The following is a 16,552-nucleotide window of genomic DNA, read 5'->3' as shown; positions in this document are numbered from 1 at the left end:
AATATAAGATAACTTGAATTTACAAACGTGTTGAATCTTCTTTTGTCAAAAGTTTTTCTTGCGTCGAAAGTGGTGACTGTAGAAATGAACTCCTTTGAAGTCACTTGCAGAACTGCCATTCCCACTTTGCTCAGTTTGCCCTATCAATTATAGTCTGGGAGCAAATGTCATAAAATAAGGTCCCGTGTGAAATTCGTGCTGAAAGCAAGCACCCAGTGTAAAAGTGTTCATTAGGTCCTTTGTTTGCATTTGTTTAGATTAACTCTAATTTATTAGAACAATTGTTCTTAATTCTGCTTATGAACATTGCAATACGCAACATCCAAAAATACTTATTTAATTGGACGCTTTCCCCAGAAACTGAATTTATGGTCGCCTTTGCTGAAGAAGAAACGGCAATTTTAACAATTTCCAGAGTATTTTTTGTAGAGAATGCCAATGGGTTTGGTTGTGTCGTTTAGGAATCTGAATCTTGTTTCTCATAGACTAACTAGTTGAGCTAAAGCAAGAGAATATCAACTATATTCTCTCGGCTTAAGATAGACATTTTCCTTACCAACGGTTTGCTAATGAGATTTGTAATTTCCTTTCCGTTATGTTCCTAACTGGTTACTCACTACAGGCTTGTACAAATTGGCATCAGTTGATTGACTGATTCAAGCCAACAGAAATGAAATGTTTTAGTTTATTAAAGCGAAAACAATATTTCGGGAATTTGTCCAGTTGAAACAGAAGTTCCACTTGAAAGGGAGCTGCTGTCCATAAATGTGAATGTTACACCTGAACACTGAACAGAATTGAAACCATCCATTCCTTTTGCTGAAGGAGGACCTGATACTGAAGCAGTTATACAGTACCGAGTGTTTTTCCGTGCAACGACTTCTTTGTCAAAAGGCACTTCTATTCCGTAAGAATCAAAGTTTACGCTTCCCGTCGTCTGGACCTCTTTATTTTTTAAAGACAACAAAATCAGACCAGTTTGTTTAATCGAAAGCATCAAGTTTATTGTGTAAGTAGAGTGCTCACTGCCATAGAAACGAACTCCATGTAACTTAATGTCCTTGTCCACAGAGAAATCTATGTTATCTTCCGTACCGTTATAAAAGCAACGTTTCGTCGTATTGAGAAATCTACAACATCGGTGAATATTTTGACATCTTTTAGTCTCGGGAAATCCCGCTGGAGAGCTGGACACGAAATTCAGGTATCTGACAAGACTGACGATCTCCTCTTTTGTGAGGATATCACTGGCTAAAACCTCACTTGCGAAATCTTTCTGTGTCATCGTTGGGAAGCGTATTGCTTTGACAATTTCTTCACCGAGAATTCTTCTTTTATTTGAACCATCTGCCTCTAAACCTTGTCTCTCACATTCCTTTGTGGCCCACAAGTCAACGGTTTTAAAAAGATCAACCTCTTTAATTGTCAGTGTATCTCTGATCACCACTGTTTCGAGCAAGGGCCTCTCAATGGTAACAAATCCTTCAGATTTCACAACTTCCTCTGTCTCCCAATCGATCACTTTCCAGCATCGATCCACCAGTTCTTTTTCTTCATATTTCTGAGCGAATGGTAGAATGATGAAAACATTGGACGGATCCAGGTTTTTGAGGAGATATTCGGTACATTTATCAGCGAGCGAAGGCACCATGTATTTTTTCGCCAAGTACAATACACCTATCACATTACTTCCGCTCAAGTTGACTTCATCGCTGTACATGAAACGAAACAACTCCAATAAACTCTCGTAGTCACAGTCAGGCAGTTCAATAGAGTCTTTAGTCTCCGCTAACTCACCGTAAAACATGGCTTCAAACACAGGACTGCTGATCGATAGAACAAACTTGTGAGCAGGAATCACTTGATTACTTTCGCTTTCACCATCCAAATTGTGAACAACAAACTTGATATCGCTGAAGCGATCGTTGTTGAAAACAAACTTAGTTCTTTCTCTGATGGTTGGTCTTGTTTTTTGCCAGTATTCTTCGACGAGAGACATATTTCCTGACCGTAGCGCTAAAAGCAGTAAAGAAAGTTAACTTCAGTTTGCGAGGGAGTGCGTAATATAAATGGGTCGCAACTCGAGACAGCGGTAACTTACAAAATTGAAACATGTGATTACATTTCCAAATCGTTATACTTGTCACCCAATTTAATTGCGTGATCCAGCTTCCGTCGCAGACCGTAAGCCTTCCTTTTAGTTCTTTAAAACTGAACGCAAATAAAATAATTTCCGTGGTTTTGTTCTTTTATTTCGCGTATGTTTCCTGACCGTGGCGCTAAAAGCAGTTAAGAAAGTTAACTTCAGTTTGCGAGGGAGTGCATAATATAAATGGGTGGCAACTCGAGACAGCGGTAACTTACAAAATTTAAATATATGATCACATTTTCCAAATTGTTATAATTGTCACCCAATTTAATTGCGTGACCCAGCCTCCGTCGCGGGCCGTAAGCCTTCCTTTTAGTTCGTTAAAACTGAACGCAAATAAAATAATTTCCGTGGTTTTGTTATTTTATTTCGCATTGCGTTACTTTGGAAAGACCAATTGGCAGTTTTAAAGTTTATGTAGTCATAAATTATAAAGACTTTCGATATATAATTTCAAACTAATTTCATTAGCCATCAGGAATGGTGAACCTAGCTTTAAATATGAATTTTATGTATATTTGCGTTTGTAAAATTCGTTTCATCTGGTGTTGCACCATGTAAGAAATTTGTCATGATAGAGAATTCGCTGAGAAATTTTTGAGGGTGAGAGATAAGCCGGAGGGAAGATAAACTGACCGCATCTTATAATCGATTCTATTTCGCTTTGTCACCACTTGACCTAGTCATATATAATAAAACTGAATTATTGCATTAAAGAAAACAGCAATTCTGGAAATTGACCGCACATAGTGCTTGTTTCATTTGTTAAGGATTCATAGTTGGTGAAAGTAAATGTTACACCAGCCCTGTACATTAAATTGAGCCAACACAACTAATTCCTTGGCAGGTAGGAGGACCTGATATCAGAGCACTTGTAGCGTAGGAGGTGTTTCTTTTTATGTTAATTTGCTGGTCGAAATAAACCTCAAAACCATAGTAGCTGCATTTCTCGCACTGCAACAACTCTGATGGAAACGATGCAGTTTTGGTTGCTAGAGCTGATTTGCTTATATTGTCTCTCACCTTTGAGGTCACTGGGTAAGTTTGATTTTCGTTTCCAAAGAACTGAAAGTTATCGCGTGTAACGCTACATCCTTCTCCACAGGGAAGTTAAAACAATCTCTGCGATTCGGATAATTCCAAGGGTTGTCTGACTTTAAGCCCAATCTGCAGCATCGTTTAATATCACCAAACCTCTTTGCCTTGGAAAAGCCTTCTACAAACTTAGTGATGGAATTAAAATACTTAAAGATACTGATAATCTCATGTTTGTTTGATAGGTACCCTTCAACCTCTTCCCTGAAGAAGCCATTAGTACATATATTACTGGATATGTAAAAGTCGAAGTGGTGCATGCGGTCATTTTAATTTCAGGATGGATGAAGACTACAGTGTTATACTGGTGGCTTTATCATGAAGAACCCGCCTCATTCGGGCGTAGGAGAAGCGGTGAGACCACGAACCAAGCCAAAGCCGAAGGTGAAGAGCCAAACTGTGTCTGGAATAGCTCTACCAGGGCTGGCTGATGCATTAAAGAAGAAGAAAAGTCGCAGCTGAAAATAAGGTTGGTCCATTGGGAAAACAATTGTTTTTGTTGTGGTAATATATAAGCTCAAAAAACTGCAAACCGTTCGAACAAGGAGTTCACCATTTAGGAGTAGAGGGGTGTTTATCCCCAATTTGTCTTGCGTGATGTCTTGCGTAATGTCTTACGAGATGTCTTGCGTGTGCATTGGTGGCGCCTTGACCGAGCATTGACATCAAGAGCTCCCTGAGAAAACAGACAACTCTACAGAAAGACCCGAATGGCAACGGAGACTGAAAAACACACGACGAAACCAACCGATCGTGGCCCCAAAAGGACCATCGGAAGATTCGGCAGACTCGGTCCCGAGTTTTATGAAGGAGTTTGAGAAGAAAAAAAGAGCGTGTCCTCGAGGTAAGTATTTCAGTCGAGTAGAAACTAACTAAAACCAGCTTTTAGCGAGGTCCTATTATTTGCATCAAGGCAATCGAAAAAGGGGGCCAAGAGTCTTCGTCATTACGGCCAATGATTCCCATTTGACTACCATTTCCTTGCAGAAGTTGATGCCTAAGGCTGTGTGATCCATTCGCGCGAACACCAGCGGGACAGCATTCTTGTTAGTACAAAAGAAAAAAAAAAAGCAGCGAAGTATTTTGCACTAACGTAGTCTGCATTTTCTTTCTGTGTACTTCACCAAAATATGTTCACAACGGCGATCGAATGCTCTTGTTGTACAGGCTTGATTACTCAGCGTTTGTTCACCAAGTTCATCTTACAGAGGTGGGGGGAGGACGGGCATGTAAGGACCCCCCGTAGCTATGCCCCTGCACTTAAGCCTAAGCATCTGCCTACGGCTGTCAACTTGATGGCTCATTGTTCCTCCTTCTTTTTTTCTTTTGTTTTTTCGGTTTGTTTGTTTTTAATGGGAGACGCTAAGGTCGTTGATGATACCGTTATATTCGGAACCAGTCTACTTGTTTTCACCGTGGTGCTATGTTTGCCCTGTGTAAAGAAGGACACTTGTTACCTATTGTGTTGTATACATCTAAACTTTGAATTCTTTCGATTTGCAGGAGGCAGCAAAAAATCAAGTTACGTTTGACGTCGGAAAAAAAACATAGCAAAGTGCATATCTCTTCGCCCCTCTTGCATTTGATAAATATGATTTCTAATGTGTTCAACAGATTTCTATGATTTTTACAAAGACTTATTAAAAAAACACATTCAAACACCTATCACTCGCTAAACTTATTCCTATTTACTGAGTATTGCTCAAGGAACAATTTATAATTTTTTTAAAATTGATGAAATTTTTATGCTTCAGTTCGATGACTTTAATTAATTGCGATTGGTTGTTTTTGTGTTGTTAAAGAAAAATAGAGCGCTTTACGATTAAGCGCAATATTTATACATTTTCAAGTGAACACTGAGGCTGTGCCCAGAATTATTGAACGCAAATTTTTATTTTTTAGTAAGCAAGTGCCGTCGAGCTAGTTATACCCAGCATGGGTCACATTGGCCGGAATATTTATTTTTCGGGGGAAATCACCAATGGATGGATTTGATTGAAATTTTATAAATGCTTCACAAATTACTCCAAGGCTGTGTTGTCTAATTAAGTTACACAAGGGCTAGATCTTGTTGTAATGAAAGGCATGAGGTAATTGCGTTTACAAATTGCGTTCCTGTTGACAAACATACTGAGATGTGTTTTTTCTTCGTTACGTTTGAAAAATAGCACATCTAGTTGGATTTAGGTAGTTTTACTGGTGAACACAAATGTTAAACTTCTCTTTACGAAAATTGCTCGTTTTTATCTCTCGAATGCATATTCACTTCTGTACGTATTACGTCCATCGTTAACTGTTGCCTTTCAAACACGGTTTTATTTTTTATCTACATTTTCAATGAACTATGGAAATAAATCTTGAATATAAGATAACTTGAATTTACAAACGTGTGCAATCTTCTTTTGTCAAAAGTTTTTCTTGCGTCGAAAAATGGTGACTGTAGAAATGAACTCCTTTGCAGTTACTTGCAGAACTGCCATTCCCACTTTGCTCAGTTTGCCCTATCAATTATGACAATTACACTCCCAAATCTGGTTTTTTTGATGAAATCAAGATTTTTTAGTTTCTGGGACTGCTGTTACCAAGCCACCCTTTATTGGGACATAAAATTTTAACGCCCTGTTGCCCAAACCCACCTCCTCTTGATTATGGTCTCAATGCGGTATCTACAATAACTCTGCCGAGACCGTCTCAGCAGTGTATCTGAAGAAGAACAAAGAAAGGAAGATCAGATAAATCTTAGGTTAGAATATACAGACTCCAAAATGCCAGGTGAAATTGACTGCGACAACTTGCGTGTTTCCAAGTACCCGTCATTGCAGAAGTTGCGCAATGTTACGCAAGTTGCGATTTTCGTGAAAGCGTGGCTCCTAAGAAGTAAATAATAAACATGGCGATTGAATTGTAGTGTGCAAGAAAATCCTCTCTATCGACTTTGCTATCGCCTTGCGAACTGTAAAAGTGTATGTGAAGATGTTCAGGGCTAAAATAACAGCCGATAAGTTCTTCCCAAATAATTTGATCGCATGGAAAAGCACTTTAAGGGGCGCAGAAAAATCCCTTGATTTGGACAACCGCGATACGCCAGATAGCTCAGTTGCAGGGGATACTAAATTTGCCGCTTCTAAGAGAGGAACTTTCTTTCAAGGAGCGCCAAGGCTTGGAAATCAATTCAGTGGAGATCTATTTCTGCAATCGTACTTGAAGAGAGTCCTTCCACATGAGGTAAAGGATAATTAACATGAACACAATAGTAATTGGTCTGTGAAATTGTGCAGCTTTAATCTTTAACCCTTTAACCCCTTATAATGACTAGAATCCAAATTCTCCATACAGTATCGCTCCTGAATCACACAGTTAAGTCACGAGAATAAAGAAAATGATAAAAAATTAAAGAGTCTCCAGATTGTTGAAGAAATTCTTCTCGTCAACAACTCAGGAAATCGTAGTTACTAAAACAAAAAATTACCTAAAATTACCTCCCAAGAGTGACGTGTACAATGACCTAAAATAAAAAACAAAAGCTAAAATAACCTTGACTGATGTCTAAAACAACCAAAAATGGCGTTTTAAGCTTAGCTAAAAAGATCCATAATAGTAGCTGGTAGTAGCACAATGATCTAAGGTGTTCTAAGTGATCTAAAGTGGCATACTATTAGGTGAAACCGCGAAGGTAAGCACTCAGCTCGCATCATTCAGTTCTGTTCTGTATATCACTGGCAATTACTATTTTAAATTGCTCCTATGAAGTTTAAACGTCACTTTGCATCATTTTAGTTAGAGTAGGTTATTTTCAATCATATTAGGTCAAGAATAGTCAAGACATTAGGCAGGTTATTTTAGGTAATTTATTAAGGTCATTGTAGACATCAGTAAAGGTCATTTTAGAAATCAGTCAAGCTCATTTTTGGTCAATTTGGGTCATTCCTTTTTTTAGTAAGTACACTTACTAATTGAAGAACGGTTTGGAGAATATTCAAATTGATGTCAGAACGTAAAGGGTTAATCTGCTCTTTTTAAATTGTGTTTTTTCCTACAGGGAGCATTGACTTTTTCTGCATTAACTGCTGGTAAATTTTGTGGTTGTGTCCGGTGTTGGTGTTTTGACAGTTTGTGCATTTACAAGGGTTTTAAACCTCACTTGTGTTAGCTATCACAAAATGAACTGTACTCTTTTTCATGCAATCTCCTCTTCCCATAAGTATCTAGTAGATAATATTCCGTAAGGCCACATGGGACTATTATAGTACAGCTAATTCATATCACACAACATTAAGTTGTTTTGTTGTAAGGGGTGATATAGTTAAGTGGGGGTTGTATTCTGAAGTCTGTGTGAGAGAAGCCCCCAAGAGTATGACCTCTCCTCAGGGTGTTAAAACATCCCTCACTTTTACTTAAGTGAAAAGAACTACTTGCCCTCAAGATGGATCACACTTTGCACATATAATTCTAATAAATACATATTATCAAGAAGTTTGATTTATTTCAATGAAGGTGGATGGACATCATGATTGTTGGGAGTGATTATTACCTGTTGAACATTCTTCATGATTGCAAAGGAGATTCTGTAGACTTAAATTAAACATATAAAAGGTTTTTCTTAATTTTGCTCAAGTTGCTCAATGAAACTGGACTTATTTAAACACAGGTTTTACAAGAAATCTTTCCAGACTTACAGCACTTTGGCGACAGAGTGGCCACTGATATTTACTCAATGGGAAGGGAATGTGAGCTACAGCCACCAAAACTTGAACAATTTGATGCTTGGGGAAAAAGGGTGGACAATATTCAGACTTGCCAGGGGTGGAGACAGTTACATGATGTGTCAGCTGAAGAAGGATTGATATCCATTCCTTATGAAAGAAAGTATGGACAGTGGAGGTAAAAATGCATTTTTGTTTTCATAGAAATTAGTCAAAGTCAGTTGATTACACAAGTGCATAGAACTGACACACTATTTTTTATCTGTGCAGGTAGCTAAAGGTGTCATTAAAACTTCAACACTGTTAATTTTTATTTATTCTTAGTCGTATCTACCAAGCTGTGAAGCTGTTCATGTTTTCTCCTTCTTCTGGTTTGTATTCTTGTCCATTGGCCATGACAGATGGAGCAGCTAAGAGCATTGAGGTACATGTACTCTGCTTGGTTTAATTGAAGATGCCATTTTTAACTTTCTTTCCTTTATTCATGATGAAAATTCTGTAGTTAAGCATACTTGTTCTGAATTACCCTTTTTAACTCATGGTTCATTCAGCACAATTTTACAGTTTACAGTGTATAACAAGCAGCCAGTGTTCCTTCAAAGAAATTCAATTTTCTTTTCTGTTCCAAATTTGTTGGAGATGGAAAAGCATTGTGACTTTGTTGTAATTTCCCCCTATATTTTAACATTCAGGTGTCAAATATGACAGAGAAGCTTAGTGTTCTTAAGGATGCCTACAGCCATTTGACCAGCAGAGATCCAAAGAAATTCTGGACATCTGGTCAGTGGATGACTGAGAGGAAAGGGGGCTCAGATGTAGAGCAAGAGATCTACTGTACCTGTGAGTAGTTTCTTTCATTAACATTGCAACAGATGTGGGTTCAATTTGATGTTTTATCTTGGCCTTGCTCCAAAAGATTCCCTCTTGGTTTTCTAGTCTACTCTTGATAGAAGTAGAAAGAAAATCACAACTTGTGCCACTTTCTCAAGTGTAATTTTAATTTCTCCATCGGTACTAGGTGTGAAAATATTTTTATTTCAATATTGTAATAATTTGGATTGTTATTAATCTGTATCAGGGCACCAAAGGCATTACAATGTTTCATGACGAGCTTTGCTCACCAAAAGAATTTATGCAAATGAGGCTGAGGCGGATCTTAGATCCGCCTGGCAATTATTAACTGTAAGAGAAGAACTGACTTCGCGCCCACAGAACGACCAAGGTGTTGCGAATGAATTTTCAGTAATTACTTTTTTGGCACTTTTCGGCGTCCAAATTGCATGGCGAGAGTAACCCAAAACCTTAAAGCAGACCCTTCTTGTCACAATACGAATGTTTTCCAGATAGGGACACGCGTTAATGTCAGCTCAACTCGCGTGATTGCATTTTTCAAGGTTAAACCCTCGCGTGGATCTAACAACTCAAGTTTACTTTAAAGCGCACAATTTAAGCCAAAGTAATTTTATAATTTAACTCCATGATCGAAATTTTGTTTACAAAGGATAATATGGATCGACATCAACCTAGAGCGTCAGCTTCACTCGCGGGGAGTCTACCATTTTCTCTTGCCCCTTGCGCAACATAGAATGCAAATTTGCTGACCCACTCTATTGATACACACAACTCGACAGTCATTAAAAGTTGAAAAAGATTAAGTTTTTTACCAAAACCATGTATTTCCGATTTTTAAACGCTAACAAAAATGTAGTAATGGTATGTCCACTCCGGAAAATAATACCGCAAACAACAGCAAGCCCTAACCGCGATGAGAACACTCATGGATCACACAGCGCAACAGAACTCATTTTGTTTGTTTGTTTGGTTTTTTCCGATAATATTGGCCTGTAAAGAAATATGTAATGGAGTTTTTTTGTACCCTCCGCCGGCACCATATAATTGGCTAAATGCTAGGGAAGTAATATACTTTAAAGAGATCATTAAAGGAGTAAAATCTTTAAAAAAAATTTTCCTGCTGGGGTTTCCTGACGCGCCACTGCGAACACAGCGAACCTCATGTATAAGGCTGCGAGAAAATAAACAAAGACAAGTAGAAAAAGTTCTTTACTCACAAATCTCTTTTACAATCTATGACCGATTTTACATCTCGTGTCTGAAGCAAGAGTTGGAAATGGAAATGCAATTTAATACGTTACGAGAAGAGGTATTTCGGAAGAGAAGAGGTAATTACTCGTTGGTAATTTTATTCCTAAATTCGTTATTTATTTTTAATTGAAAAATCACGGGATTTGAGGACAGACACCACCAACGCAAACACAACATCGACGTAAAAATTACCAGTCAACGGAACGTGCACTTATGATCTGTAATTAAGTTAAGGTTGGTTGGTCATCTAAACAGGAAAAATATCTTTTTCTATTAAAACAAACATTGCTTTTTCATCACGGCTTTTCGCGGTTAACGTTCAAATAAATCTGCAAAGGAAAAAAAATCAAGACAAGTAAATTTAATTATGTCGCAATTCAAAATTAGTTTGTCATAAGATGAAAACGCACAGTCTAAAATGAAACAACTCCCAAAGAGAGACAGAACCAAATTAAAAAAAAGAAAGATTTTGCCTTCAGATAACAAAAGTCCAAATAGGACTGACTACCCAAGAGAGACAGAGCCAGGTGAAAAAAAAGGGAAGGGTTCTGCCTTCAGATAACAATAGCCCAAATAGGACTGACTACCCAAGAGAGACAGAACCAGGTAAAAAAAAAGGAAAGGTTCTGCCTTCAGATAACAACAGCCCAAACAGGACTGACTACCCAAGAGAGACAGAGCCAGGTGAAAAAAAGGGAAAGGTTCTGCCTTCAGATAACAACAGCCCAAACAGGACTGACTACCCAAGAGAGACAGAGCCAGGTGAAAAAAAGGGAAAGGTTCTGCCTTCAGATAACAACAGCCCAAACAGGACTGACTACCCAAGAGAGACAGAGCCAGGTGAAAAAAAGGGAAAGGTTCTGCCTTCAGATAACAACAGCCCAAATAGGACTGACTACCCAAGAGAGACAGAACCAGGTAAAAAAAAAGGAAAGGTTCTGCCAGAAGTAAAGGTAAACCTTGCTTTGCTGATTAAATGGTTTGGGCATCATCATTTTCCGCTCAAAGGTTATTAAGCAGCGAGATTTATCGCGCGTCATCATATAGCTCTAGACAGAAATTATCAGGCATACAACCTTATCTAAAAGCCAAATTGGACAGGCCAGCGAGTAGAATTTCTTCCTCGCGAAGTTTTACACAGTTAAGACCTTACCTTAAGGAAAGAACGATGGCCCCTTTTCGTAGATACCGCCGAATATACTCGTACCTTCGCACAGAATTTTCGCGGGATAAGTTCCCGCGCTTACCTGATGATTGGGACTTACTAAAATGATATTTTATAATGAAAGAGCTCCTCAGTATGGACGCCAGAAAAGTATTATCAAAATATCTACCCAATCGTTTCAAGTGTTAAATGATACTCTTGTATCTCCAGAACATACTGCAGTCGAAATCTCTCTCGAAAACAAGGTCCTTACCGAGCGGCTCACCGGCTTCCATGTTGACTTAGGGTCAAAGGTCTGATCAGAGTGAAATATAAGTTGGCTAACACAATTTAATTTTGGTATTGTCGTGACAGAACAGATAATCGCTCTTTGCGTCACAAACCAATAAATCTGTAGATCACGAACAAAACATGCTGGGTACAATAACTGTTACTTGATTGTCATGTCACGCACTACAACCAGGCTATCCTCAAATGCCATGACACACTACGGCTTAGCTAAGCCGTTCTTGTCGCTCAATCATTCTATAATTATGAAAATTGCCATTCACGCCATGAATGCGTAGTTATCTCCAAAGAGAAAATTGTGCAAAAGAGTCCTAAATTTACGTAGCACTCCTAACGCGCAAGCCGCGCGGATCCTCGCGCCTGTTTTCATTTTAATTGTTAACTTCAATTAATTTCACGCTCGAAGCCAAACACCTCGCTTTCACTTGCTAATTGAGCCCTCTCGCTTTACTTTGACAAGCCTATGGATCATTTTACGCATCCCTGGTGAGAATTCTTTTCTTGAGCAAAGCTCGTCATGACATGCAAACTCGCAATGAAGATGGCAAATTAAACAATATTGAAGTCCAGGTAAAATGATAACTTGTAATTCTTAGGATAGAATGCCACCATCAGCTGTTAGTGCTGGTGTATTTCAAAGGAAAGTTTAAGCGAAAATGGCCTTATTTGCCCAGAAGTGGACTAGGGTGGGGCTCAGGGGTTTGGTTAGGTTTTGAAGGATTTGCATTACTGATAACTATCTTTTTTTTTTTCAATTAATATTCATAACAAGGCTTTAACAGAGAAAACTGAACAACCATGCCAACCTTAATCCTTTCTTCTCGGTCTGTCCCTTCAGCGTCATTATCACAAATTTTTCTGTTTTTGGAAGCAGCTTGTTTAAGATGTCTACCCATTCTTGGGCTCTGTTACAAATACATGTAGATTCAGCAGAATCGGTGCACTGACATTACATGCTGGCAAAGTTCATTTGATTTAATATGTAATCCCACATTTTTTCAGAGATTGAAAAATAAGTTGGGAACCAGGCAGCTTCCTACTGCTGAGCTTCTTCTTCATGGATCACAAGCCTACAAGGTAAGTTCATTCGCTTATATCCTCACCTTGGTCACAGCAATACCTGCTCCATTATCATACCATATTTTATGGCCTTAACTCTTTGACTGCTTGCATGATTACATTCTCTTATGCAAAACCAACTTCATTTGGCAAACATTTTCAGATGTCTGATGAGGGTCATGGAGTGCCTTGTATATCAGACATGTTAACAATCACTTTTCACAACAGCATTGTAGCTGCAGGTGTCCGATGAGAAGGTAAGAGTGGTGAAAAAAGGAATTTGTTAAATATTACTGTAGCTTTGTACAGTTAACATTTCTGACAGATATTGAAATGGCCTATCATTCCACATGCTGAGATCTTATGTTGAAACTAAGAGATGTTCAATAATAATTAAAAAGTAAATGATACATCATGCGCATATGTGACATTAAGGCATGGAAGAAACTTGGAAAATTTGTTGTGGGAGTACCCTTGTTGGTGCTAAAACTTTAACCCTTTAACTCCCAAGATCTCATTAGTAATTCTCCTTACTGTCTGCCATACAGTTCTTGTGCTGTTAGTTTGGAGAATTTGCTATTGGATCAACTTATAATCCCCTTACTAATATTTTCTTTTATTCTCATCACTTGTCTGCTTGATATTGCATTGACTTTGTAAGGAGAAATTCTGTGTCGGTCACCCATGGGAGTCAAAGGGTTAAGGGACCAGTTAGTATTTGTTGTCTGGGGGAAGGGGTGTGGAAGATTTTGAGATTACAAAATTTCCAGGGGGGGATAGAGGGGGGGGTTGGGGTAAAGTTTATCAAGACAAAACCAAATTCCTCTGACCGGCCCCAGAAAATGAACCATTACTCAAAATCCGTTGATTTCAACTTAATTGCTATTGTCGACATTCTTTTTTTGTTTGCAAGACTCCCACCCAGGTTAAATGATGGGTAACATTTTCGTACTCTTGACTCCTTAACACATTGTGATGTTGTTTTCATGCAAAGGCAAGAAGGCATGAAATGCGACTGCAGATGAAAAATTTATTCGATACTTAAAATACCCCTACCAAAGTCTAAATATATAAACATTCCTACTCGTAGAATTACATTATTGACATTACAAGTAATCGCTAAAATTTCCTGCCTAGGAAAGGTCTTAAAATGAACTGTATTTCTTCAAACACGTCTGTTTGTTTAATAAGATAATTTGGCAATTGCAATTTTGAGTGAGGCAAAATTTTGTGTACGTTCACATTCATAATTGTTCGAATCGGTACACTTATCAGTAGCTCTACCTTCCTGCATATTCAGAAGTTTAACTTAAATAATTGGCGTTTGCACAGAAATCGATGGCATCCACGGTGCTACGATAATTCTAAATACCGTTTGGTGGTGAGTGAAATCTACGGCATCGATGAACTTCTCTGCTAGAATTAAATCTTGTTTCGTCAGGAAATCCCATTGGGGACTCTGAGACAGGTTAGTTGTTAAAAAATAAGATAACGAAAGGAGGGGAGAAAATACATTAACTTCACAGGCAATGCGTAGAGAACTTCTGACCACGTAGGCCTTTCACCATATGAACTAAATTAAATATTCACTACCTTAGACAGAAAACAACAATTCAGGAAACTGCCCTTTATCAATACGTGTTCCATTATTTGGGGGACTGCTGTCTTTAAATGTGAATGTTACACCTGAACACTGAACAGAACGGACACCGCCCTTTCCCGAGGCTGAATAAGGGCCTGATATTAAAGCACGTAAACAGTACAGAGTGTCTTTCTTTAAACTGACTTTTTTGCCAAAAGTCATTTCAAAACCACAATAACTGTATTTCTCGCTCTGCAATGCTTGTGGACGAAATGAAACATTTTCCAAACACATCAAATCTGAGTAAGGACTGACACAAATCAGCTTGAAGTTTACCGAGTAAGTACTGTGCTCCTTGCCAAAGAAGCGTAATCCGTGCAACGTAATGTCTTTGTTTGCACAGAAATCGATGGCATCTGCGTCTTTACCATAGCCCCACTCACTTTGTGGTGGTAAGTGAAATCTACAGCATCGATGAACGTCTCTGCTATAATTAAATCTTTTTTCGTCAGGAAATCCCGTTGGAGACTCTGAGACAGAGGTTAGGTATTTGACAAGACTAACGATTTCTTCTTTTGTCAGAATATCACTGGTTAATACAACACTCGAGAAATCCTCCAGTTTCATTATTGGGAAGCGTATTGCTTTGATAATTTTATCTCCAAGAACTCTTCTTCTTGCTCCAGCCTCCGCCTCTAATCCTTGTCTTTCACATTCCTTTGTGGCCCACAAGTCAACAGCTTTAAAAAGATTAATCTCATTAATCGCAAGGGTGTCTCTTATGACTACTTTTTCAAGTAAGGTTCTCTCAATTGCTGCAAAACCTTCAGATATCACAGATTCGTTAGCATCTTCGTCGATTACTTTCCAGCATCGTTCCACCAAGTCGTTCTCTTCATATTTCTGTGCGGAAGGAAGGATACTGAAAACATTTGTTGCTTCCAAGTTCTTCTGGAGATATTCCAAGCACTCCTCAGCGAGTGAAGGCACTATGTATTTCTTCGCCAAGTACAACACTCCCATGACATTACTTCCGTTTAGCTTCACTTCATCGCTGTACATGTAACGAAACAACTCCAAGAGACAGTCGTATTCACAGTCAGGCAGTTCAATAGAGTCTCTAGTCTCCGCCAACTCGCCGTAAAACATGGCCTCGAACACAGGACTGCTGATCGATAGTACAAACTTGTGAGCAAGAATCACTTGTTTACTTTCGCTTTCACCATCCATCTTCCGAACAACGAACTTCACATCGCTGAAGCGATCGTTGTTGAAAACAAACTTGGTTCTTTCTCTGATGGTTGGTCTTGTTGTTTGCCAGTTTTCTTCGACGAGAGACATATTTCCTGACCGTAGCGCTAAAAGCAGTAAAGAAAGTTAACTTCAGTTTGCGAGGGAGTGCGTAATATAAATGGGTCGCAACTCGAGACAGCGGTAACTTACAAAATTGAAACATGTGATTACATTTCCAAATCGTTATACTTGTCACCCAATTTAATTGCGTGATCCAGCTTCCGTCGCAGACCGTAAGCCTTCCTTTTAGTTCTTTAAAACTGAACGCAAATAAAATAATTTCCGTGGTTTTGTTCTTTTATTTCGCGTAGCGTTAATTTGGAAAGACTAATTGGCAGTTTTAAAGTTTATGTAGGCATAAATTATAAAGACTTTCGCTATGTAATTTCAAACTAATTTCACTAGCCATCAGGAATGGTGAACCTAGCTTTAAATATAAAGTTTATGTATATTTGCGGTTGTAAAGTTCGTTTCATCTGGTGTTACACCATGTAAGAAATTTGTCATGATAGACTTCGCTGAGGATTTTTGAGGGTGAGAGATAAGCCGGAGGGAAGATTAACTGACCGCATCCTATAATCGATTCTATTTCGCCTTATCACCACTACCTAGTCATATATAGTAAAACTGAATTATTACATTAAAGAAAACAACAATTCTGGAAATTGATCGCACATAGTGCTTGTTCCATTTATTGAGGATTCACTGTTGGTGAAAGTGAATGTTAGACCAGCCCTGCACATTGAATTGAGCCAACACAACTAATTCCTTGGCACGTAGGAGGACCTGATATCAGAGCACTTATAGCATAGGAGGTGTTTTTCTTTATGTTAATTTGCTGGTCGAAATAAACCTCGAAACCATGGTAGCTGCATTTCTCGCACTGCAACAACTCTGATGGAAACGATGCAGTTTCGGTTGCTAGAGCTGATTTGCTTATATTGTCTCTCACCTCTGAGGTCACTGGTAAGTTTGATTTTCGTTTTCAAAGAACTAAAGATTATCGCGTGTAACGCCACATCCTTGTCCACAGGGAAGTTAAAACAATCTCTGCGATTCGGATAGTTCCAAGGGTTGTCTGACTTTAAGCTCAATCTGCAGCATCGTTTAATATC

General features: G+C 38.6%; 3 protein-coding genes across 3 annotated transcripts; 1 reads left to right on the top strand and 2 right to left on the bottom strand.

Annotated features, from left to right (window-relative positions):
• Nucleotides 1–10: 10 nt before the first annotated feature.
• LOC131790392 (BTB/POZ domain-containing protein 6-like) lies at nt 11–2,068 on the bottom strand. Its single transcript, XM_059107603.2, has one exon. It carries the CDS (start codon nt 1,997–1,999, stop codon nt 689–691), a length of 1,311 nt encoding a protein of 436 aa, XP_058963586.2. The 5' UTR covers nt 2,000–2,068; the 3' UTR covers nt 11–688.
• A 4,072-nt stretch (nt 2,069–6,140) lies between these two features.
• Nucleotides 6,141–12,803, top strand: LOC136279070 (acyl-CoA dehydrogenase family member 11-like). The gene is made up of 6 exons (XM_066162464.1): nt 6,141–6,469; nt 7,893–8,125; nt 8,272–8,371; nt 8,640–8,787; nt 12,506–12,580; nt 12,726–12,803. Coding segments are annotated over exons 1-5 (735 nt in total). The 5' UTR covers nt 6,141–6,217; the 3' UTR covers nt 12,508–12,580; nt 12,726–12,803.
• Nucleotides 12,804–13,545: 742 nt separating this feature from the next.
• LOC136279068 (BTB/POZ domain-containing protein 6-like) lies at nt 13,546–15,824 on the bottom strand. Its single transcript, XM_066162462.1, has one exon. The coding sequence runs from the start codon at nt 15,483–15,485 to the stop codon at nt 14,157–14,159; it is 1,329 nt and encodes a 442-aa protein (XP_066018559.1). The 5' UTR covers nt 15,486–15,824; the 3' UTR covers nt 13,546–14,156.
• Between the last annotated feature and the right edge of the window lie 728 nt (nt 15,825–16,552).

Source organism: Pocillopora verrucosa, chromosome 2 (assembly GCF_036669915.1).
Source record: "Pocillopora verrucosa isolate sample1 chromosome 2, ASM3666991v2, whole genome shotgun sequence".
Classification (NCBI taxonomy): domain Eukaryota; kingdom Metazoa; phylum Cnidaria; class Anthozoa; order Scleractinia; family Pocilloporidae; genus Pocillopora; species Pocillopora verrucosa.
The sequence above is the reverse complement of the archived record's forward strand: the minus strand, read 5'-3'. Positions and strand labels throughout refer to the sequence as shown.